Here is a 26,486-nt window from a genome sequence, read left to right as displayed (position 1 = left end):
GCAGGACGGTGTGCAATGTCTCTGCTCCCGCTCCCCACATAAGAACGCAGGACATGGTAAGGCCAAAAAGGAACACCCACGGAGCCATAGGTAGGGGAGTCATACCACTATATTCTCGCTGGCGGCTGGGTTGGAGACACAGGAAGCAGGAGCCACACAATTCTCAACCCTCACTGCTCCACTTGCAGGCACAGCCACCATCTTCTTGCTAGCCCCCATTTGCTGCTAGCCTAGCCACGGCAGTTATATTAGTGCCCAATGGCTCACTGGTTACAGCTGACGGCCAACTAGCCACAGCTGATGGCCATTTGATCACAGTTGATGGCCATTTACTACCTGAGCCAGCACCTTTCTATGTGAGGCCGAGAGCCTGGAAACTGCTTTTTGGGGCTCTGTCCCCACATTCCACCCCTATAGGGTCTTGCCTCACAATCTACGTGACAAGTGTCTTCCGCGAGGGGCCCTGTGCGAGGAGCCTAGAGGTGAATGCTATTTCCTGGACACAGCCAGGCTCTCTGGTCACAGCCAGGGTTTCTCAGGGCACCACCAGTACTTCTGGGCACAGCCAGACTTCCTGGGCTTCTTAGGGTACCACTAGTCTCCCCAGGCACAGCCAGGGCCTCTCAAGGCACTGCCTCTCTCTCTGGGCACAGCCAGACTTCCTGGACTCAGCCAGGGCTCTCAGGGCACTGCCACTCTCTCTGGGCACAGCCAGACTTCCGGAACTCAGCCAAGGCTATCAGGGCACTGCCACACTCTCTGGGCACAGCCAAACTTGTACCACCAGTCTCCCCGGGCACAGCCAGGGCCTCTAGGGTACTGCCACTCTCTCTGGACACAGCCAGACTTCCTGGACTCAGCCAGGGCTATCAGGGCACTGCCACTCTCTCTGGGCTCAGCCAGACTTCCTGGACACAGCCAGGGCTTCTCAGGGCACTACCACTCTCTCTGGGCACAGCCAGACTTCCTGGGCTCAGCCAGGGCTCTCAGGGCACGGCCACTCTCTCTGGGCACAGCCAGACCTCCTGGACTCAGCCAGGGCTCTCAGGGCACTGCCACTCTCTCTGGGCCTCTCAGGGTACCGTGCTGGAACAACAGCGGCTCACAGTCAAGGTACTTACATATTCTCGATGGTGGCCGGTCAAGACAAAAGCAAACATCCTCCGGTTCCACTACATGGTGGTATGTTCCCAAACAGTCAAGTGGTCCATTAAATTAGGGATGGAAGGCAATTCCCCAAAGTCCATAGTCATTCGCCAGGGCTGTCCTGGGGGTGAGGGACGACCTTGACCTTACCCTCGTCTCCCACGGAGGACTCAGCAAGTGTTTCCTCCTGGGACTACAAGTCTTGCATCCAGGCTGTCTCAGCAAGCACTTCCCAGCCCACAGGGCCGCAACAACCTTCGCTTTCTCCGGCCTCTGCTGGTTAGGGAACCGTCCAAGTCTTCCCACCCCTCCACGGGGGTCCAGCTCTCCGGCAGCTGCTCCTCCTGGTCTTCCTGCAACTGAGTGTTCATGTGCACAAACTGCTCCACCGCCCTTCGGAGAGCTTTGGCCGGCACCGTACCCTGCTCGCTGCGCCATTTGTCGTGCGGGGCGGCCTGCGGGGCCTCTGCTCCCGCTCCCCACATAAGAACACAGGATGTGGCTAGGTCAAACAGGAACACCCACGGAGCCATAGGTAGGGAAGTCATACCACTATGGTCTCACTGGAGGCTGGGTTTACACGACGTGCGACCTGCTGTCCGCTTTGCTGCCAACCGACCGACTCTCCTCCACTCTCCTTCAGTCTCCTCCTCCCTCCTCGACTTCCCTCCATAGCCGCGGCAGTTATATTAGTGGCCAATGGCTCAATGGTTACAGCTGATGGCCAACCAGCCACAGCTGACGGCTATCTACTACCTGAGCCAGCACCTTTCCACATGAGGCCGAGAGCCTGGAAACTGCTCGCTGGGGCTCTGTCCCCACAAGTACGCAGCTCAGGTGATCAGAAAGACTGCACCACTGAGCCCCACAGCACACCTACTACATAAGGCCACTCTGTAAACACAAGGAGACATAGTAGCCCTATCTAATACATAGCAATAAACACATGGAGGCAGCCAAAATGGGAAAACAAAGAAACATGTCCCAAATAAAAGAACAAAACACAGTTCCAGAAAAAGAACTAAACAAAATGGAGACAAGCAATCTACCAGATGCAGAATTTCAAATACAGGTTATAAGAATGCTTGCATGGCCTGTTAGCTCAGTTGGTTGGAGCGTGGTATTGATAACACCAAGGTGCCAGTTTGATCCCCGTATGGGCCACTGTGAGCTGCACACCCCCTTAAAAAAAAAAGAAAGAAAATGACCAAGAATGCTCAATGATCTCAGAGAGAACTTCAACAAAGTGATAGGAAACATAAAAATGGAGGTAGAAAGCATAAAAAAGAACCAGTCAGAAATAAAGAGTACAATCATGGTAATGAAGACAACATTCCAGGGAATAAGCAGTACGTTAGATGAAGTAGAGGATATAATCAGTCATTTAGAAGGTAAGGTTGCAGAAAACACCCAATCAGAAAAGCAAAAACAAAAAAGAATCCAAAATAAATGAGGAAATTTTAAGGAGCCCAACATTCACATTATAGGGAAAACAGAAAGAGAAGAGAGAACGCAAGGAATTGAAAACCTATTTGAAGAAATAATGATGGAAAACTTCCCAAACCTGGCGAAGGAAATAGATATACAAGCCCAGAAAGGACAGAGAGTCTCAAACAAGAGGAACCCAAAGAGGCGCACACCAACACAGCATAATTAAAATGCCAAAGGTTAAAGACAAAAAGAGAATCTTAAAAGCAGCAAGAGAAAAGCAGTTAGTTACCTACAAGGGAGCTCCTATAACCTACCAGCTGATTTCTCAACAGAAATTTTAGAAGCCAAAGGGATTGGCAGCAAACATTCAAAATGATGAAAAATAAGGACCCACAACCAAGATTATTCTATCCAGCAAAGCAATCATTTAGAATCGCATGGCAGATAAAAACTTCCCAGACAAGAAAAAGCTAAAAACGTTCATCACCACCAAACCAGTATTATAAGAAATCTTAGAGAAACTTCTTTAAGATGAAAAAAAATAAAAAATATGAATAATAAAATGGCAATAATTACATGCCTATCAACAATTACTTTCAATGTAAATTGATTAAATGCTCCAGTCAAACCGGGCTGGGGTGGCTGGTTAGCTCAGTTGGTTAGAGCATGGTGCTAATAACACCAAGGTTGCTGGTTCGATGCCCGCGTGGGCCACTGTGAGCTGTGCCCTCCTTGAAAAGAAAAATAAATCCATCTGCTGGGTTAAAAAAAAAAAAAGATACAGGGGCTGAATGGATAAGAAAACAAGACCTTTACATATACTTCCTACAGAAGATTCACTTCAGATCAGGAGATACACACAGACTGAAAGTAAAGGGATGAAAAAAAGATATTTCCATGAAATGGAAACAAACAAACAAAAATCTCAGGTAGCAATACTTATGCCGGACAAAATAGACATTAAAACAAAGACTATAACAAGAAAGAAAGAAGGACCTAGTAATTCCATTTCTGGGTATTTATCTGAAGAAATCCAAAACGTTACTTTGGGGGGACAAGCTCATCCATATGTTCATTGAAGCATTATTTATTTACAACAACCAAGATATGAAGGCAACCTGGGTGTCCCTGAATGGATGAATGGATAAAGAAGAGGTGGTAATTATATACAATGGAATATTACTCAGCCATAAAAAAAGAATGAAATCTTGCCAACTGCAACAACATGGATGGAACAAGAGGGTATTGTGCTGAGTGTAGTAAGTCAGACAGTGAAAGACAAATGTCATATAAGTTTACTTACAAGTGTAATCTAAAGAACAAAATAAACAAACAAATGAAACAGAAACAAGCTCATAGATACAGAGAACATTTTGATGGTTACCAGATGGGAGGGGGATTGGGAATGGGTGAAAAAGGGGAAGGTATTAAGAAGTACAAATTGGTTGTTACATAGTAGTTGTGGGGATGTAGGATGTAGCATAAGGAATATAGTCAATAATATTGTAATAACTATGTATGGTGTCAGATAAGTACTAGATCTATCAGGGTACTAGATAGGAGGGGGTTAGGGGGTAGGGTGAAAAAGGTGAAGGGATTAAGGAATACAGATTGGCAGTTCTAAAATAGTCATGGGAATGTAAAGTAAAACAGGGAATACAGTCAATGATATGGTAATAACTATGTAGAGTGCCAGGTGGGGGTACTAGTCAGGGAATCACTTCTTAAATTATATAAATGTCTAACCACTATGCTGTACACCTGAAATTTATATATAGTATTGAATGTCAAATGTAATTGAAAAACTAAAAAGAGGGGGAATAATAAAGGGGAATAAGAGGTTCAAAGTTCCAGGTATAAAACAAATAAGTCTTGGGGATGTAATATGCAGCATAAGAAATATAGTCGATGATATTGTGATAGCGTGGTACTGTCAGATGGTTGTTGGACTTATCATGGTGATCGCTTCTTTAGCAGAGGGAATATAAACAATAATGTGGGAATAACTATGTATAGTGTCAGGTGGGTACTATTGGATAATTATGATATATACCTGAAACTAATAAAATAATGTATGCTGGCTATACTTTAAAAAAATCTTTTAAAAAAGAAAATGTGGTGTATATATACAATAGAATATTACTCAGCCATAAAAAAAGAAAGCTGTCTTGCCATCTGCAACAACATGGATGGACCTTGAGGGCATTATGCTAAGTACAATAAGTCAGAGAGAGACAAATACTGCATGATCTCATTTATATGTGGAATCTAAAAACAACCAAAAATCCAAAACAGAACCAAACTCAGACACAGAGAACAGATTAGTGGTTTCCAGAGGTGGGGGGTTGAGGGGTGCGTAAAATGGGTGAATGTGGTCAAAAGGTAACTTCCGGTTAGAAGATAAATAAGTCCTGAGGATGTAATGCACAGCATGGTGACTATAGCTAACAATATTGTATTGTATATTTGAAAGTTGCTAAGAGAGTAAATTGTAAAATTTCTCGTCATAAGAAGAAAATTTGTAACTATGTATGGTGATGGATGTTAACTAAACTTATTGTGGTGATCATTTCCACATATATAATCAAAATATATATATATTTTATATAAAATCATTTATATATATATATAAAATCAAATTTATATATATATTTATATAAAACATATATTTATATAAATATATATATATAAAATCATTATGTCATATACCTAAAATTAATACCATGTTAAATGTCAATTATAACTCAATAAAAATATATTAATTTTAAAAATTATGGTTACCATTGCCTATTCCAGTGCACAAAAGACAACAGCCTCCTTCATATCCCTCCTACAGCCAGACAGAGAACCCAAGAAGGACCCAGTTTGCAACCTGCAGTCTTTGACCCTCCTCAGAGATATTTGGAGCTGCCCACTTCCTCTTCTGGGACAGCTCTCAAAACCCTGGTGAGAAAGTCACCCCCTGAACCTCTGAGGGCTTGCAGTCCTCAGCAGGTGACCAAGGACTGTGGCAGGTGGCCACGTGACTTGCAAGTGACGCAAGCAAGCAGCCGTGCCATGAGGCCGGCTCAGAAAGTTATCTGTTGGTGCCAGGCCTTGTGGAAACCTCCTGAGCTGGCAGGGAGGAGGCCTCGACCTCAGGCGCCCGCCTAGAACAGCGTGTTCAGATTCAGGCTAATCACCACTTTCTGACAGCGGCTGGCGCTCCCCCGCCTTGTCCTGGGGCTCCCTCCATCTCAGGTCTCCTGCAGCCGTCTAGAGCTTCAGAGTGCTGGTTTTATGACTGGAGCTGTCGGCTGGAGAGACACATTTTAAAATTCATGACCTTTTCCATCAGGGTTCAGAGACGTATCAGACTTGAAGATGAAAGCTGAGTTTATTCCTTCAGTGGTCCTGCCAGCCCCCTCTCCTCTCTCACCTCCACCCCCTTCCCACTTCCTCCTCTCAGAGCTTTCCTTGCCCATTGTCCTCCAGGATCTTTTGCATTTATCCCAGATTTAATCCCCACCCCCAGCCATAAACCAAAGCAAAAGGAAAATTCTCCTGTTTCCAAATGGAGCGTGTGTTCCGCTGGCAAGGCACGCCTGACTATCAAAGGTATCTCACTTTGTCAGGTAGGGAAGGGCCACCGGAGGTGCAGCTGGGCAAAAGAGATAGAGCAGAGGCTTGACTAAAAGGGAGTCAGGTGTCAGAGGCTGTCGCGTTTCCATTTCCCCAGAAAAGGCATCTGCTGGGGGGCCATCCACCTGAGGCTGGGGGAGGTGGGGCACAACATGGGCACAGCAGACGGCTGGCAATAACTCGGCGCTGCAGACCCTGCCAAGGAAAATTAAAGAGCAATGTGTTTGCTTCTTGCCACAAGTATAAACAAAAACAGAGATTCTCTCGGTGGAATTCTTGCCTTGCGATTTCAGTCAGCTGTCCTCAGCCACCCCTTCCTTTCAGCGGTTTCCCTCTTGGCCTTTTACTGAGGGCATCCAGGAGCTGCCACGCCCGGTATCCTAATTTATCCTGGGGACCAGGAAAGACCAAGCTCCTCCAGACATGGTGGCCATGCAGGAGGCACACGGACTCCTCCACAGCCACGAGGAGAAGTAAATGGAAGAGACGCAAAAGCTGCTGACTGTAGGAGCACTGGCCCAGTGACAAAAATGACATGTCCAAGCCAAATGAGAGAGAGTAGGTCCATTTCTGGGGAGTAAGGATAGATAACGTGTGCCAGGCAAGTGCTAAGCTCTTTGTATACCAGGAGTGCCAAAAAAAAAATGTATACAAGTGGACACTTTGATCAATGTTGCTCAAGCAGTAGTTCACCATAATCAGAAGTGTCTGGGGGTGGACGGTTAGCTCAGTCAGTGGCAGTGTGGTGCTGGTTGCCAGTTCGATCCCAGCATGGGCCACTGTGAGCTGTGCCCGCCTTAAAAAAAAAAAAAGTGTTTGGATGCTGATAGTAACCATTTTGAGCACCTCTTGTAATTGCAAATGTCAAACATGACTTGTATTCATCTTTCGTTATCGGTATATATTGAGTATTACAATTTTAATAGTTTTTTCCTTTCTTAAAATGTGTCTACATTTTTTTGGCACCCTCTGTATATCAGGTCATTTAACTCATTCCATCAACCTTATGAGGTAGATCTTATTAGCCCCATGTGATGGCTAATTTCGTGCGTCAACTCAGCTAGGCCACAGTACCCAGGACTTTGATCAGACACCTGTCTAGATATTGTTGTGAAGGTACTTTTTAGATGGGCTTATCATTTAAATCAATAGACTTTGAGTAAAGTAGATTACCCTCCATAATGTGTGTGGGCCTGTCCAATCATTTGAAGGTCTTAAGAGAAAGAAGACTGAGGTGCTCCAAGGAAAAGGGAATTCTGCCTCCAGACTGCCTTAGGACCCAAGCTGCAGCATCACCTCTTCCCTGGGTCTCCAGCCTGCTGACCTGCACTGTACATTTCGACTCGTCAGTCTCCACCAACACTTGAATCAATTTTTAAAAATAAATCATCTCTCTCTCTCTCTCTCTCTCTCTCTCTCTCTCTCTCTCTCTCTCACACACACACACACACACACACACACACACACACACCCCTGTTGATTCTGTTTCTCTGGAGAAACCTGACTAGTACACCTCACTTTACAGGTGAGCAGTTAGTTCCCTTGCCCAAGGTCTCAAGACCAGTAAATGGTACAGGCAGGATAGAAATGCATGCAGCCTGGCTCCAGAATCTGCTCACTTACCTAGACACTGAAGCTTCTCTCAGTCACGGGATGTCACAACCACATCTCCCAGCAAACTAAAGTGGAGAGGGTGATGTAGTGGAAAATGCATTCAAGTAAAATTTAGCTGGGTCGGTGGACATGGGCAGAATTGATTTTGAAATCAACAAGATTTGTTTTCAATCTAAGCTTCATTTTGATATCTGTGACTTTGAGTGTGTGATTTAAATCTCTAGGCTTCCATTTTGCTGATCTGCAAAGTACTATAAACTTCGCAAGGTTATTGAGGGATTAAATGGGATAATTTTATGTGCAAACAGTATTTCCCAATATGTGAGTGAAATCACATACATTGTGTGATTAGACAACTGCTTCAAATTCAAATGTTCTAAGCCCTCATGCGCTTGACTTACCAGAAACACAGTCTTCTGTTACATAATTAACTCTCTCCTAAATGTGTTTCAGTTCCTCAAAGTTGCTGACCTGTGTCCATCTCAGGGGCAGGGTTCCCATTGATGGAGATCACTCCCGCCTTGAGTTACTATTGCAGATCAAAGCTACTAATGCCCAAAACCCAGCTGCACCTACTACGGTACAGGCTGGGTTCCAACGTGGGACCAACTGTCCCAGATCCTCAGTCACCTTCCTCCTTTTGTCTTCCTGATGGGACAGCTAAGTACATCATACTCCTCTTACTCATGGAGACTGCTCACCTGGAGCCCTTCCCTCACTCTCCCCATGCAGACCCGCTCACCTGTCTATCAGATTTGTCTGTGTAGTGCAAAGCCTACTGGGGATGAGGGCGCATGTGTTTCTCCCAGGGGAAACAAGCATGTGCATTCTCCCCCAGGAAAATTAGCATGCACAAAGGATATGCAGAAGGAGGAGATTTTGTCGTTAACATCTCTGTGACAGACCCTGCCAGGTGGAGGGAACAAGCCTATTTGGGGGAGGGAGAGTCTTTCGTTTGTTTGCTTTTTGATTTGGTTCTCATTGTTGTTTCCATTATATGTTGGAGGTGTTCTATGTGCTAGGAACCATGGTAAAATAATTGACCTCCACTATCTCATTTAATCCTCCCAACTTCTCTCTTAGTGCATTATGATTGCTCCTATTTTATGGATGAGAAAACTGAGTCTCAAAGAAAAGAAGCATCATGCCATGGCCTCACAAACAGTGACAGAGCCAGGATTCACACCTAAGCTTGTCTGACACCAGAGCCCTCATTCTTAACCACTGTAATGCTCCTTTATAATGGGTACGTCTATCTATTTCCAACAAATATTACTTCGCTTTTCTAGGAGGCAAGAGACATTAGTTCTATCCCAGCTCTCTCTCTGTCTTAGCAGTCAAATGGCTTTGAGTCAGTCACTTAGTCCTTCAGGCTCAGTTTCTTCATCAGTGAAAGGAGAGGAATGGAGTAGAAGGAGCTAGTGGTGTCTTGAAGCTCTAAACATTCACAATTCTAAGAATTGGTGGTCAGAGAGACTGTGCTAATACATTTACCCCACATCCTTCTCAACTGGAATTCGGCACTTGGGAAAATTCTTAGAAACAGTAATAAACAAAAATATTAGGTAAAAGCTGTCTATCAGATTTACACATTATGTTGCAAAATTTATTGTGCCCTTCTTTTGTTCTTGGAATGTGAACATCTATGGTCATAACAGTCCTGAGATGGGAGTTAGTACTGAGTGGCCAAACACGTTTCCAGTTCCAGGAATCTTCTCTGAAATCACAGGCTTGGTAATCCTAATATGAATAGCACCCACCCCACCCCACCCCACCCCCACCTTGCCTTCACCCAATGAGCAATACGGAAAAACATTTGTCTTTTTTTTTTTTTTTTTTTTTATTTATTTTTTATTATTTATTTTTTAATTTATTGGGGTGACAATTGTTAGTAGAATTACATAGATTTCAGTTGTGCAATTCTGTATCACATCATCCATAAATCACACTGTGTGTTCACCACCCAGAGTCAGCTCCCCTTCCATCACCGTACATTTGATCCCCCTCACCCTCATCCCCCACCCCCCAATCCCCTTACGCTCTGGTAACCACCAAATTACGTTCCCCAGATTAATTTTCAAACCCCGTGGCCATCCTGTGGTCACCGACTGCCCTCCAATCCCCTCACCCTCCCCCCCACCCCCCACTCCCCCCGCCCATCTAGCAACCCTCAGTTTTTCCTCATTGTCTCCCAAACAGTTTCTGATTAGTTCATTCACTTATTCTTTTCTTTAGAATCCGCAAATAAGTGAGGAAACAACAGCCTTAAATGTCTTTTTTATTTTAAAATAAACATTGAGTGTCTCTTTTTAAAATGGGGAAAATAATCATGGAGATAAGTATGATTAAAAAATCTCTTAGAGAAGAAATAAAAGAGAATGAGGGAGAAACTTGACGTGACATCCATCCCCTGGCATTCGTCCTCTTCTTTTTGGCTTTAATGCCACCTCCTTCGTGAGCACAGAACTGGAACCCATTCCAGACGAGGTCTTAGCCCCCTGTATAGGTGAAGGTGTTTCCCAACAGAAACGGGGAGGCCGCTGAAATCAATATACAGACATTGTTACATTTTATACTCTGCACCTTGGTCTTGGACCTGTCACCATAACTCAGTGAGGAGTTTACCACTTTGATTACCGAGGAATGCCAGTGCACTCAAAAAGGCCTCCTCATCCCACTAGTGCATGCACTCTAGAGATCTCTTCTTTCTTTAATTTTTCATTTTTTAACCATTGTCAATTAATTTGTGTATGGCAAATGCACAGCATAAGTGTTTCCACAGAGACAGTCAAATTCCAAAAGAGAGTAAACCTTCACTTGTTCTCTCTACAAATAGTTACTATATGTCTACTACGTCAGGCGGTGTCTATACAGAAACACAAAGGCACAGTCGCTGCCCTAAGGAATCTCTCATAGGATTCAAGCAGGGACCCCCTTTTTCACGATGCCTTCCCTGGCACCCAGATCAGGACAAGAAGCACATCCTCACGGTCCTGTGGCATTGGGTCCTGGACATCCATGACCCACATCCTCTGTGGCGTAATTGTTGGCTTACTGAGGTAGGCTCTCCGCGCTGCAGCTCCAGTGGGAGAAGTTCAAATAGAACACATCTCACAGCGCCCTTCGACAGAGAATTGCAATAACGATGATGGGTGATAGCAAAGATGTTGATGACGGTATAATGAAAATAAACGTATCCCTTTTTCACGAAGTATTGCCTGCGTATGTCATTCTGCCCCAAATCCCTGGGTGTACCTACACGCAAGCGTACTTCGAGGGGCTCGGCTCGTGTCTGAGAGAATGCCAGGATGGCAGCAGGATGGCAGTTTCTTGCCGGGCGCTGCTCCCTCTGATTTGTACCATCCTGCCTAATACACTTCAGCTGTATTGAAATGAAAAATGAATAGGAAGTAGATCTTGCTGCTAAAACATATGTGTCAGAAAATCATTATGAGTATTAAATTACAGCAATAAAATGAACCAGAACTAATTTTGCAAATTAAGATCCAATCAATTTTTTCCATAGCCACACCTTTTGTTTAAAAGAAAAAAGCAAAATAAGATTTAACCTAACAGTATTAAGACTGAGTGTAAGGTTTTGGGGGCTGAGGTAGGGTGGGAATATGTGTAGAACCAGAAATTTCAATATGACAAATAAATATAAGCGTTTTTGAGGGGAGGGGTGAAAGTTGTCCACCGGACAGTAAAAATACTGCCCCTGTGCCAAACAGTACAATGATGAGTTTTTAATCTGAAATTCCTGTGTATTTTACACGCTAAATTTATGTACACATGTTCCCCTTCCTCTCTTCTGCTTTCTCCACCCACCCCATCCCCACTCCCTAGACAAGGTTCTGCTGACACAAGAAACTAGGAAATGTCTAAATTTCTGATAATCGCCTATTCTTAGAAAAGACTATCACTGTTGGTCAAATTAAATCTGAAACTATAAACAAACCTTTAGAGCTTTGACTGTTCACAAGAAAAACAGGATACCTCCCTCCACCCTCCAGTATGAGAAGGAGACTGTAATTAGCTCATTGTCTGTGAATAGGCACAAAGGAGGTGGTGTGTGCATGTCCCCTCCCTTTCAGCCTTTCCTCGGGAGATCTTGGTGCAGGTGTTAATTAATTGAGTGACCTCTACAGTCTCCTGGGAACACAATGTGGCACAATTCCTCATTCCAAAAGGGACACTGAGGAAGAGGATGAAATGCCTTGGCCGAGGACTCCCAGAGAGGGTCCGCCAAGAAGAGTGACAAATGGACTTTACCTCCCAGCTCGCACATTCTTCCTAGCTCCAGCTCTGGCAGCACAGCACTGAGCCTTCGGCTGCACACAGTGAACCAAACTATTTATAGCCACACAATCATTATAAATAAAGCTGTTTATAACATGGAACCTTGGCCCTGCATTAGTTAAAACTGTAGACTGGCAGCTATAAATAACTCTGTTACATGCTCAAGTGTGACTACTGACTGATACTTCCTCAAATTGTGACAAATAATGACAAGTTTGTTTGACAAACGTCCCACTGACATTCATCTGATTTTGAATAAGCGGTGCTGCTTTTTTAATTTGGTCCCTGAGGCCCAGGATCTTGGGAACTTTCTTTATTCTTTCCCTCTCTCACCTCCTGCACCAGGAGACTCTGTCCTGTGTGTAGCTGTTTTTCCCCCCTTAATCACTGGAAGGGATTTGGGGCCATTTAAAGGGAAGCTTATTAAATCCACTGTTTTTCTCATGGGACGGTTCTGCTGTAGGGGTTTTGCCAGGGTCGGGGAGTTTTGTTAATGACACAACAGCAAGAGGAAAGGGGAGGGAAATGTGGGCAAGGCCAGGGTGTTGGATAAAGGTGGAGAGGGGCTCAGAAAGAAAAGGCAGAATTGACCATTGGATGGATGGAATCTCAGTCTTCAAGGGGGACCTGCGACCTAGAAATGCTAGAAGTGGTTATGAGTGAACCAATAAGTCAAGAGTCTGGACAGAGGGCTTTACCTCCCAAGGCACCTGAGCTGGGAGGTCATGAATAATCCTGGATTGAGATCCCCCAGTTTTGGGGCCTCTCTCTAGGTGAGCTGATATGAATATATGTCAGGAGGTACGTGGCATTTCAGGGCTCTCTTGGGCCTCTGGACTGTCTGCTAGTAACTCAGTCATTTTACAGGTGGAAGAATTCAGGTCAAAGAGGCTCCCACAACTAGTTAGAGCACAACTAGACTAAAACGCAGCTCTCTGGGCTCCAGGCTGAGGGCTGCTTCCGTCATTAGTAAATTATTGAATGTGTGGAAAGTATTTGGAACGGGCCCACGGTGAGCACTCCCTGAGTGCCAGCAATTATGGCTGATCATTGGTTCTATTGCTAGCTATATGAACTCTGTAGAAGGAACTATCATACTTCTCCCCACTTCCTCTGTGCCACATCTTCTCTGATTGAACTCCTATAATGATAACAGTTATCCAATCACACCCCACCAACCCCACTTTTCCCCATCTATCCTAAACAGAGTTTTCAGAGCCATCTGCTAAACACACAGCTCTAATCACAAAATTGTGGCCCAGCTGCTCCCCCATGGCCCCTCGCTCCAGGCTGGAACTACAGAAAGGAGCCATCACTCTCAAGGTCTACAGAGTAGGGCCCCCACTTGGGAGTGACCGTCTCCTCAAAGTTGTACCCTATGTGCCTCGCTTGCCTCACCCCAGTCCCGGGCCTGCTCCCTCCTCCCCCAGAATAAAAACTCACCAGTTGATTCCCATGTCTGCCAAAATAATTACAGACTTCTCACCGTGGTGAACAATGCATCGGCTACTGGTCCCACCTCCTTCTTCAATTCAAATCTATGCTTTATCCCAAAGTAGACTCCTCACCCTTCCCAGACATACCCTTAGAAAATTTCCTGTTCCCTTCAACAACTCTATATGCTCCCTTTGCATCAAAAAACCCTGACCATCTTGAAGACTCATTGCAAATGCCTAAAGGAAACCTCTGCTGATTGAGCAGGCCGCTGCAATGTTCTTTCGTTGGAATCCCCATTACCCTATTTATGTGTCTCTTTCACCACTGGCCTGTCTTAATCCTGCTTTATAGTTATCTGTGACCATACTTATGTCTAATCCTCTTTTCTAGTGGTAAGAGGAAACTCTTTCTTAATCATTTTGGTATCAAGCATAGTGTATAGCTAGAAAAGGGTAAAAAGCATTTTAAAAGTCTACTTTCTAAAAGTGCAAGCACAAACAAAGACAAAAGGCTTTGAAAATGATAAATGACGGTAGCAACTAGTGGATATTTGCTGAGATGTGTAAATAAGTAACAAAACCTGTAAAGGACCCGTGTGGATTGCAGCAGCTCCTTCTGCAGCGACAGGAGGGAAACACAAGGGCTGTCCACCCAACAAATGTGCCCGTCTTCTGTATTCACAACAGACGCAGGTGCCTGCAAGGTACTCAGAGAACTGGAAGTGAAAAAAGCTGAATAACCAGGCCATCAGGCAGTTTAGCAAGCTGAAGGATTAGAGGGGCAAGTATCTAATCAACCCATCAGTCAGCCAGCCATCACACATTTAGTTAGAGCCTGCGATATACATGACATAGAACTACCCTTAAAGAATAGATGTTTTCCCTGCCTTCTGGAATTGACAATCAGCTCTACTTTCTACATTTTATGTGACTCTTTCAGCTTTACAATACTGCTGTGTTTCCCAGAAAATAAGACCTAATTTGAAAACAAGCCCTAGCAAGATTCTTCAGGATGACACCCCCAAACATAAGCCCTAATGCGTCTTTTGGAACAAAACTTAATATAAGACCTGGTCTTATTTTGGGGGAAACACGGTAAGGCCCATGGAACTCCAAGTCTTTCGTTGGTCCCCAAATTCTCATCTCTAAGATGAGAGAATTTGCCAAGCTTTGCGGGGTCTCCCAGTGGACTCCACATCCATTTCAGAGCTGGCCATCAGCCTCCCGCACCCTGTCAGGACCCTGGGTTGTTTGAGGCCACTTAAAGATTCATAGATACAAGACAGAACTCTCTGCTTCAGAACTACCCCATCCCCAGGTGAGAAGATGAGAAAACTTCAGCTGACAAGATAACCACCGAAGAGGAAAATACAAACTGAACACTCCTAAACGAGCTGAGTCCTCTTTCTTCCTCAAAAGCTCCATGAGAAGGAAGGTGCCAGGCAGGAGAGGGGCTCTGGGTCCCTTTGTGCTACTCCATAAGAACACAGTGACACTTTACTATGCAAATGTCACTTCCAATAAACACCAGGGCTTTCCCGGGGCCTGGACTCTAATTGAAGGGATTGTTACTGTTGGTGAATGGCTGGGGAAATAATTAATGCAAAGCCAACTACTTCATAAATGCCTGCTTTGTGAGCGGCCTCAGCTCCTGGGGACCGCGACTCCTGTGGTCAGCGCAGCCCCAGGACTCCATGTCAGCAAATGATATTTATTATCGCCATCCGTCCCTTTCTGAAACCGCCAGGCAAATAAGGCCTCTTCTGGAGCCTGGTGGGCACAGCCAACCAACCTCCAATTTCTCTGGGGCTGAACATGCATTGCCGAAAAATGCCCCCCAATCTTCTGGATTTTTATGCACGACCTTGTCTTAGTTTTTGAAGAACGGCTTCATTTGTAAGTCATAAAGATGGAAATAGGAGTGCAAGCAGATAAAAAGCTTTTCTCAACCCACTCCATTCCTAATTTGGTTACTTGAGCTCTGTGCAGGTACATGAATTTACACACGCACACACACTAAACACCACACACACACACACACACACTCACACACACACACACACGGAGAGAGTTTCTCTGCTCGGCATTGCTCACAGTCTTCACCTAATTTAAAAATCAGTATCAATTTGAATGCAGCAAATGGACTCTCCAGGTAACCTATTTCCTAGGAATATAGGATGAAAAAAAGAAGAGGTGAGTGAACGTGCCCAGCCCTCTGCCTAATATATACACACCTCATTGAATACACTTAGGGTGGATAGGTTTATTTTTCCCCCAGAAAATTGGTCCCAGGTTCTGCTGACGTAGCAACCACTTCTGTTTTTGCTGTGGTGGCTTTGCAGTGTCCTCAGTCTAAACTGCCGTGGAGGCTGTCCTGAAACTCCCTTTAGGATTTAAAAAAAAAAAAAAAAAAAAAAAAAAAGAGCTACAATGTGAACAGTGATGGAACTGAGGATGAGGTTTTTCTTCTTTATACTTTGTTGTGGTATCTAAATGTTCTACAGTTGAGGGTATGTGTTTTCATAGTCAAGAAAAACAAATGCATGATGTGAAAAAAAAGAAAATTATTTTAGTTTCATAAAATCCCTCAAGATCCTGAGGTTTGCTTGGGTAGCTGTATCTGACTTTTCAGAAGTGGTGTTCTAGTCTTGAAAATTAGCCTGGGTCATAAACCAAAGAGGCTGATATTCTCTCAAATTGGATCCTAAAACAATGGTTTCTGTCTAATCTTAGTGAACAAGCAGTAAATAAAGGAGAAATTTATCCTTAGAACTCTATTCTCCCCTTTCCGTGTTCTCATGTTCCCATACCTTTGCCACCCTTGCAGTTCCCTTCACTTTCCCTGTTTTGCTTTGGTTTGTTTGTTTTGCTTACTATTATTTAAAATGGATTCTGAAGATAGAGTCTGGTAGCAATCATTTACACTTTAGTATGAATTAAATTAATCAGCATTTATTTAGCTCCAGTGTTATAAGTGCATATTTTCATTTTAATTCTAAATCCAATTGTATAATGAAAGGTATTGGCTATTGAATGAAAGACATCATCACCTCTCTGCCTCTCTGAAATCAGACATCCAGACTCCCAGCTCCTCTGTTTGTGGGAAAGGCAGTCCCTGGGACCAGATACATAGCAGACTGCAATAAATGTTTCCACTTTAGCTATAGAATATCACCATTTAATATCTCTGTCCCTTTAGAAATAGCACACATTGCAGGGATACTGCTAAATGTGGGGATGGTTGAAATAGTGTGCAGTCTGCAAAACTATTCACAGGCCCAGAGCTTTTACAAAACTATATTCTTACTTGGAAAATTATATTTCCTACACATGTATGTTGAGTATATATATTGAATGTCTGATAAATAACATTGAATAATGATTTTGAGTGCTAGAGTTTGAAAATATGAGAAAACTATCCCAGAGAAGTTAAATAACTTGCTGAAGGTCATTCACTGGTCAAGATAGGGCTTGACGGAGGAAAGAGGGTTTCTAATTCCTTGCCTGGGCTCTTCTTGTTTCTACACATCATCTCCCAAGCCACCGAATTCAAGTCCCAGACAAACCTGACTATCTCATGCTGATGGGAAGCTTCAGACTGACCCTCCTGAGGTCCTCTCCCTTCCTTTTGGGAATTCTTGGTAGTAGGCTAAGAAATGAAGCTGAAGGAGCAAGCACCATGGTTCTGACCCCCCAACCTTCTCTACTTAATAGACCCTACTCTGCAGCTAAAAGGGCAATACAGAAGAAAGGAAAACTTATTAGGTTGGTGCAAAAGTAATTGCAGTTTTTGCAATTATTTTTAACCTTTTAAACCGCAATTACTTTTGCACCAACCTAATAGAAGCAATCATTTGTCATCACCACCTTTTCCATCATTTTGATCCATAGCACAACGTGGTCGACCCCTGGTTATCCACATACTGTCCAAGACCTAGAGAGAGAGGCAAGGCCACCAGGGAGCTTCCCCGGGGACCACTCCTTAGGCAGAGTTTCCCCGTGGAAGACCACCTCCCTGGCCAGAAGGGTGAATTAATGGTGGTCTTCTATTATCCACAGGAGGGTCGTCGACCCTGCACCTGTGGTTAGATCTGGGGTACCCTTTTACCAGGCCCCACATAGGCAGCATCTAGGCCCCACTGTGTACCCTGTATATTTGCCACATTACCCTGCCTGCTGTCACCTAAAGCCAAAAGGTCTTGACCTTGACTTGCTAATGTGTGCTACATCAAGAATCCCAGTACCTGCCATTTATAGATTTGTTCATTATGCAGCTAAAATATGGTAAGTGGTCACCATGCACCAGGCACCGGGCCAGGCTTGTGCTATATAAAGAAACCGGACACATAGCTCTTGTTCTTAACAAGCTGACATGACAAACTGAAAGAAAGGAACAAGGGACAGATAGCCAAGTTAACTTATACCCAGATGAACAAACACCTCTTAAATCTTTAAGACTCAGATCACACCTCGCCCTCTGCAAACAGCTTCCTGGTCACCTGCAGGCATGATGTGCTTCTTCTGTGCCCTAATCACGTTTGGGTTGTTTCTAGACTACAGAGTTTCTCATATCGTTAGTTATTTCTATGCATCTCTGCTTAAACCTTTATGTATGAAAAGGAGCGGGTAAAGGGAGAAAAGGCAGAAACTGTTATTTAACATTGCCAAGTACCCACCGTGTCTGGGACTTTTCAGATGAATGAATGGATGAATGAGTTAATGAATGAATTTCCAAGCTCTCCTGTCCTCTCCATAGATTTCCTTGACCCAAATGTGTGTGTACCAGTCCAAACAAGAAGTAAATTTCCTCTCCTTAATATGTAGAGTGTGGTTATTTCCAGTTCATTAAACAAATGCACAGAATTTGAAGAAGTGAAAGCCTCATCTCGTTCCGCAAAAAAGCACTATTTCGTTGTCTTTGTTTTTGTGTCTCCAGGAGCAGAATTAAAGTATGTGTGAGCATGTGTCAGTGTGTGTGTACATCAGTCCTGCACAATCATTTGGTGGCATCCTTCATAACAGGTGTCCCTCCAGTAGGTCTCAGTGATGATGGAGGGCACGGAGGGGTGTGCCAGGAAGATGGGGCGATGAGGCCTGCCAAAACCAATCACATTAAATCTTAACGCTCATCCAGGGCCTGTCACAGGAGGAGAAATCAGATGAACACCCGAATGTCAGGGTGGTTATAGCGTCTGTTAAATGGCTTGTAAATGTGATTGTTGAGAATTTTACACAGAAATGACACTGGCTACAATCAAAGCAAAGCAGGCCTGGTTGCAAGCCAACTTTTACCAAGTACCATCACCACCTCGTGCCAGGTGGGTGGGGGTTTTTGCTGTTACCTGGCCTGGCCTCTTTCCACCATTTTGAGCTTTCTCTCTTTCTGACTGGCAATGTTTCTTCGAAGAAAAGACTGGCAATCTCCCCCCAAAAGGGGCATAGTGTCATAATTTTGCATGTTCTTACAAATAAAGATCTTTATACCAGCAATAAAGGGAGTTTGGATACAATTTGTCATTCTTATCTCTTCCCATGAAATAAAGAAAGAAGACATGAATGATTAAGTCAGCTGGTGCCATAGTCCAAAGAAAGAAGGTGATCAACACTGAAGAGCAGAACATAATGACCCCTAAATAGATTCAAGCCAGCCTTTTCTCATTGGTTTTCTGGACAATCCATAGCACAGATGATAGAAATCAATACTTGGTGAATCACCAACACTTACTGACTACTGGCTTGGGCAAAACACTGCCTAAGCCGAACTGGGGGACAAACAAAGGAAGAGTTACATGAGCCTCACTACAAGTAACTTCTAACTTAAAAATAATAGATATAGGGATGGCTGGTTAGCTCAGTTGGTTAAAGCACGGTGGTCTTAACAACAAGGTTACCAGTTCGATCCCCCCAAGGGCCGCTGTGAGCTGCACCCTCCACAACTAGATTGAAACAAAAAGAACCTTCCTCCTACAGGTAGAAGGAATTTAAAAAAAAAAAAAAAGAAAAGAATAGATATAAATAAATAAAATAATTCTTGTTTGTTATTGTGCATATAACTTACTGAAATGAGATTTGGGGCATTAGATATTAAAACTCCTTAAAATTCTTTTACAATCTTCATTCATTCGTTTCTTCAATGATCATTCATCGAATGCCCATATTGTGCCATACTATAATAATGTAGTCCTTTTTTTTTAGGAATTAATAGTTCATGCGTATTTTATTTTATTATTTTATTTTTGGTGAGAAAGGGTATCAACCTTAGACGGGTATCAGCCTTCTCCCATTTATTCATTCAACATTCATTCATTGAACGTCTACAGTCACACCTTGGAGATGTTGTGGGTTCAGTTCCAGACTGAATATCACAATAAAGCAAATATCACAATAAAGCGAGGGTGAATTTTTTGGTTTCCCAATGCATATAAAAGTTACGTTTACACTATACTGTAGTCTATTAAGTGTGCAAGAGCATTATGTCTCAAAAACAATGTACAGACCTTAATTAAAAAGTACCTTATTGCAAAAGATGCTAACCATCGTCTGAGCCTTCAGTGAGTCGTAATCACTTTGCTGGAGGAGGTTCTTGCATCAATACTGATGGCTGCTGACTGATCAGGGTGATGGTTGCTAACACTCCTGCCTGTTAGTTACTTCATAGCCATCTTGGTTATCAGAGCCACTGTCAGGTATCACAGTGCTTGTGTTCAAGTAACTTTTATTTTACTGAACCATGGCCCCAAATTATAAGAGTAGTGATGCTGGCAATTCAGATAAGCCAGAGAGAAGCCGTCAAGTGCTTCCTTTAAGTAAAAAGGTGAAAGTTCTCGACTTAATAAGAAAGGAAAAACAATATGCTGAGGTTGCTAAGATCTACGGTAAGAAGGAATCTTCTGTTCATGAAATTATAAAGAAAGAAAAAGAAATTTGTGCTAGTTTTGCTTTTGCACCTCAAACTGCAAAAGTTACAGCCACAGTGCGTGATAAGTGAGTGCTCAGTTAAATGGAAAAGCCATTAAACTTTATCACGGGCATGTATGTATAGGGAGAAAACATAGTATACAAGGTCTGACAATTAAGTTCATGACCCAGCTGCAACAATGTTGCTAACCGTTTTTGATATCAGAGGAATTATACATTATCAATTTGTACAAACTGTACAAACCGTTAACCAAGTTTACTATTTAGAAGTGATGAAAAGCCTACAGGAAAAAGTTAGACGAAAATGACCTGAACTTTTCGCCAACAATTTGTGGCTCTTGCATCACGACAATTGCACCAGCTCACACGGCACTGTCTGTGAGGGAATTTTTAGCCAGTAAACAAATAACTGTGTTGGAACACCCTCCCTACTCACCTGATCTGGCCCCCAAGGACTTCTTTCTTTACCCAAAGGTAAAAGAAATATTGACAGGAATACATTTTGATGACATTCAGGACATCAAAGGTAATATGACGACAACTCTGATGGTCATTCCAGGAAAAGAGTTCCAAGATTGCTTTGAAAGGTGGACTAGGCACTGGCATTGGTGCATAACTTCCCAAGGGGAGTACTTCGAAGGTGACTGTAGTGATATTCAGCAATGAGGCATGTCACATTTTTTTCTAGGATGAGCTCATGAACCTAATTGTCGGACATTCGTATATAGGGTTTGATACTATCCAAGGTTTCAGGCATCCACTGGGGGTGTTGGAATGTATGCCTCATAGAATAGGGGACTACTGCAGGCCTTTTCTTAGGAATAAACTTTTCATGGATATTCTATTGTATCCTATCCTATCCTATATTTGGTAGGAAGGGGTATATGTCAGAAAAAATTTCATATTGGTTGATATATCTCAGAAAGAAAATCCTTCCACAGGCTGAATCCATTTCATTCAATAATCAGGCAGCAATCATAGACTTTTAATAGTTATAGACCCTAAAAGTGATCTAACCAACCTTTTCATAGTAAAGATGAGGACGTTAAGTTCCTCCTGCAAAGTAACTGAGCTACTTCTAGGTGGATTGGAGCAATAGCCCAGGTCCCCGGATGGTCAGCCCAGCACACATTTCACCACCCGACACTGCCTAAAATTCACATGCCTCACATGTGTCTTCAGTAACAAGTAGTAACACAGGTTGCTCTCCCTGACCTGGGCCTGGTCCTAAGCACATCTCTCGCATCTCCCTGCTGTATGCCGCTCTTGTCTCTGAAGAATGATGCTTGGCTCTCCAAAGTGCCACGCGGGCCCCTAGCACCCTTGTAGGTGAGGACAGAATACCCGTGAGGCAGAGTGACCTCAGGCTGGGCAGCACAGGACCCTCCAGGGAACAGAAAGGACAAACCGTCTTCTTTATTCAGGAAGACATTGTTTATTCGGGAGGTCAAAAACTTGCCTGCCTGGGTCCTTTTCTTTCAACCCCATCTTTCAAAACATGATTTCTCAAAGGCCTGGCTGAGAGAAATGACAGTCCGCCCTACCCCCCTACGCTATTTTTTTCACTGAGATATTTCTCTCTCCTCATGTGCAAAGTCATGAAGTGTTTTCTCTGGTCAATTTCAGGCCTACAGCAGTACACGTTCCGTCTTAATTATGTGATGGTAGGAAATGATATGCTCCTGCTACCCCAGCTCTTCAGCCAGGTCAAAAGTTCCTTCAGTTCCTCAAGGGCCCTGGACATTGAGATCCAGGCCTTCCTAGTCTCTCTCAACACTTTAGTCCCTGCCCCCGCGGCTCTGCCAACAGGAATCCTTCAGCTAGCCTTTCCTCTGTCTCTTCTTTCCAGTACTGTGAGCCAAGCTCTGAGTATTGATTTTAATGGCTTTCTTGAGGCAGGCTGCCCTCTGTATTAGTTTCCTAGAACTGCTAGAACAAATTACCACAAACTTGAGGTTTGAAACAGAAATTGACTCTCTCACTCTTCCGGAAGCCAGAAATAAAAAATCGAGGTGTTGATAGGGCCACACTCCTTCCGAAGGCTTTAGGCAGAATCCTTCCTCACCTCTTCCCGTTTCTGGTGGTGTCAGGCATTCCTTGGCTTGTGGCTGAATGATTTCAATCTCTTTTCACATGGCCATCTCCTCTTCTGTCTGTGTGCCCTCCTCTTTTGTCTCTATAAAGACACTTATCACTGGGTTTAGGGCCCATCTGGATAAACCAGGGTGATCTCATGTTGAGATCTTTAATTACACCGGAAAAGATCCTTTTCCCAAATAAGGTCACATTCATAGGTTCTCGGGGTGAGGATATGAATATATCTTTTTGGAGGCCACCATTCAGCTCACTACACCCTCTTCTAGTAATGCCATTCACCCGAAATCAGAGTTATTGAATGATTCAAATGTTGAGTGTTGCTTAGGCACTGGATGCTGGATATTAACTTAGCATTAGAGATACAACCTGAATAAGGCATGGCTCCTGCCCTCTAGTAGTTCTTAGTCTGGTGAACCCGACAGAAAAGCAAATAGGTCATTATAATACAACAAAAAAAAAAAAGGAAAAGTCTCATCACTCAAGGATTCTGTGACCCATTTCTCTCTGAGATAACTCCCACATTCCAAGCAGTGTCACTCTTTTTTTGTTCATAAACCACTGAATCTTCTTAACCAGAAAAATGAAAACTGATAGAGGAAGAGGGAGTGTCAGGGGAACAAGGGAGATTTCTTCCCTGGAGAAACTTTTCTAGGCCACAAATATGTCTGTCTGAATATTAAAACTAAGGGCAGACATTTGGTAAAATGCACTGGGGCATAATGTTTCTGAAGTCTGAGCAGAGAGCATCTCAGTAAGAAATGGCTTACACATGGCCAGAAGTGATGGTTCCCTGAAAAGGCCGCTACTTATTTGTACACAAATCCACAACTTGAATGGATGCCAAGAAGCAAGCTCACTCTTTCACTGTTGAATTGTTTAAGCATTTTAATACTTCAGTTATGTGGGGCCATATCTGAGCTCCCATGTGAAACTTTGCACAGTTAGCATCCTAGATAGGAGATGGCCTGGCTTTCAGACAAGGAAACCAGGAAAGTGCTTTCCTCCACTTCAAAACAGAGAACCCTAAAATTCTCTTCTAAATTTCTTACGGGCAAGGGGATGGGGATGCAGGATAGGGTGGGGAGGGTGAAATATTATTCAGGATAAGGACGCCAGGTAGAGAGAAATCCAACAAACACCTTGTCAAATGATTCTAGAGGACTCCTGTCTCACAGCAGAGATTTCGTTCTATAGCAAAGCTTTCCACAATTTAGGAGGCAAATTCTGGGAAATATTTAGAATTTTTAATATATTAGAATTTTTATATTAGAAAATATATTAGAATTTTTAATAAGAATTAAAAATATTTAATTCTGGAGAACTGATACATAGAGACATAAAGGAAACAGGAAAGCAGACAATGTGCAAAATGGCTGGAATATGATGATTCAGAAATGAAACTCAATTTTGTTCACTAGAGTAACTCCTTTGCTCTGTACTAAAAATATATATATATATATATATATATATATATATATATATATACACACACACATATATGTAGATATGTGTGTGTGTGTGTATATATATATATATGTAGTAGCTTACAGTAAAATGACTGTTCTTGTGATGTTTCTCATAGTTGAATCTCAATGAATAAGACATAGGTAATCATACTGAACAAGCCCTTATCTTCAATGCCCTGCCATTATCTTTGAGAAATGAATTATGTCCTGGAAGAGAGTTTCTAAGAAAATTGGCAAAGATCCACCAGCTGTCCAAGGAAAGTTAAAAGTACAACTGCAAAATTTTCTAGAAAGCCATGCTTTGGTGACTCTGCCCCATAAAGAACTTTTTTTTTTTTTGCCTGAGATGGCAGTTAGAAAGCACCATGCTGCAGCTTCCAATGCTTGCTCTAAAAAAACTCACGCTAAGTCCTGAGTGTAATATTTGACAAACAAAAACAATAATAATCATAATCGTTAGACTATCCTAATACCACAGAAGATAATACCTCCATACAGCTCCTTATACAACTGAGAAATATTATGAAGTGTGTGTGTGTCGGGGTGGGGGGCCTGGTTAACTCCCAGGTTCTCTCAGGTTACACTTTAGCCAAAAGAGGATAATTTATACTGACCTTATCTAGCTCTGAAAGATCACGGTGACCCCAAGCAGACACTAGGTTACATTATGCAAGTGAGTTCACAACAGAAATTGGTTCCAATTTATCACTCCTTCCTAATTCAGTCTACCAGAAGAAGCAGGAAACTCCATCCTTCAAAGAATGGAGAGAAATGCAGGTGTTGAATTGTCTATGTATCTCATCTAGGGAAATGTCAGCATGATGTACTAGTTATTAGCCTAAGGGGACAAGCTGATGAGCTCCTGCTGCCCCAGACTGTATCCATTGTGTGCCACCACTTCCCATCCTGCCCCAGGACAGGGGCTCCAAATCTCACCTCTTGAACAGCACTGCCCAAAGCAGGATGCGGACACAGTAAGACCAAAGTATAAGAAGGCTGACTGGTCAGCACATTTTCACCTTGTGTAGCAGGTTAAGTGGAGGCCTCCGTAAGGCATGTACTGGACCCAGCAAAACGTGACCTTATTTGGAGAAAGGTTCTTTGCAGGTATAATTACATTAAGAATCTGGAGATGAAATCATGCTGAATTATCCAAGTGGGTCTCAAATCCAAGGGTAAGTATCCTTATAAAAGACACAAAGAGGAGAGACATGTGGAGAAGAAGAGAAGGTCATGGGAAGACGGAGGAAGAGATTGGGATGATGCCACGATGGCCAGAGAACGCCGACAGCCACTAGGTGCTAGAAGAGGCAAGGAAGGAATTTCTCCCCTAGAACCTTCTGAGGAAGTACCAGTCTCTGCCAAACACCTTCATTTTAAACTTTTGGCCTCCAGAGCTGTGAGAATAAATTTCTGTTGTTTTAGGCCACCCAAGTTTGTGGTGGTTTGTTACGAGGTGTGATCAAACAATAGGGTGAATGTTTAAATTTTTAAAAAAGTATTACAGTAAAAGACACATTTCCACTAATTCCATTCAAAATACTCCCCCTCACTACCAATAAACTTATCCCATCATTCTTGCCACTTTCTGAAGCAGTTCTGGAAGTCCTCTTTCGTGAGTGTCTTTAGTTTCATTGTCGTGGCTGCCTCGATGCCCTGCATCAATTCAAAACATTTACCTTTCATGGACATTTTGAATTTGCGGAAGAGCCAGAAATCACACGGTGCCAGAACCGGTGAATAAGGTGGATGAGGACACACCGCAATGTTTTATTTGACAGAAATTGCCGTACCGGAAGCAATGTGTGATACGGAGCCTTTCCATTGTGATCAAAACACATGGTGAATGCTGCAGCCGAGTTCCATCCCATGGAAAGGCAGGGATCTTCAATACAGGAAGTGGCACGTTGAACCTTAGTAACAGTGCCTGACAAGTTTCAACTTGTTTGGTGTAGTCGGGAGTGAGCTACAGTTGAGAGAAGGAGTGTTTTAAAGTGTGCCATAAATCATCCTCCATTGTGACAACACTCTGTGTCACACATCGCTTCTGGTACGGCAATTTCTGTCAAATAAAAACATTCAGGTGTGTCTTCATCCCCCTTATTCACTGGATCTGGCACCATGCAACTTCTGGCTCTTCCCCAAAGTCAAAATGACCATGAAAGGTAAATGTTCTGAATCAATTCAGGACATCGAGGCATCCATGACAGCACAACTAAAGACACTCATGAAAGAGGACTTCCAGAACTGCTTCAGAAAGTGGCAAGAATGGTAGGATAAGTGTGTTGAAAGTGAGGGGGCGTATTTTGAAGGGGATTAAATGCGTCTTTTACTGTTATAAATTCTTTTTATTTAAACATTCACCATATTGTTTGATCACACATTGTATTGCTAGACAGATGCTTACAGTTTTAACTACAATACATTAAAAGCATACATGTGATAAATCTTTGAAGTT

General features: G+C 43.2%; 1 protein-coding gene across 1 annotated transcript in view; it reads right to left on the bottom strand.

Annotated features, from left to right (window-relative positions):
• Positions 1 to 10,091: 10,091 nt before the first annotated feature.
• Positions 10,092 to 26,486, bottom strand: part of LOC117027115 (uncharacterized) — a 211,344-nt gene continuing 194,949 nt past the window's right edge. The window contains exons 4-6 of the mRNA XM_033114509.1: positions 14,129 to 14,244; positions 10,868 to 11,194; positions 10,092 to 10,352 (exon numbers count right to left, since the gene is read on the bottom strand). Of these exons, the coding sequence (XP_032970400.1) occupies positions 10,170 to 10,352; positions 10,868 to 11,194; positions 14,129 to 14,244 (626 nt within the window). The 3' untranslated portion in view covers positions 10,092 to 10,169. The remainder of the gene's footprint in view (positions 10,353 to 10,867; positions 11,195 to 14,128; positions 14,245 to 26,486) is intronic.

The sequence above is a fragment of the Rhinolophus ferrumequinum genome, chromosome 9 (genome assembly GCF_004115265.2).
Source record: "Rhinolophus ferrumequinum isolate MPI-CBG mRhiFer1 chromosome 9, mRhiFer1_v1.p, whole genome shotgun sequence".
Taxonomy (NCBI): domain Eukaryota; kingdom Metazoa; phylum Chordata; class Mammalia; order Chiroptera; family Rhinolophidae; genus Rhinolophus; species Rhinolophus ferrumequinum.
The sequence above is the reverse complement of the archived record's forward strand: the minus strand, read 5'-3'. Positions and strand labels throughout refer to the sequence as shown.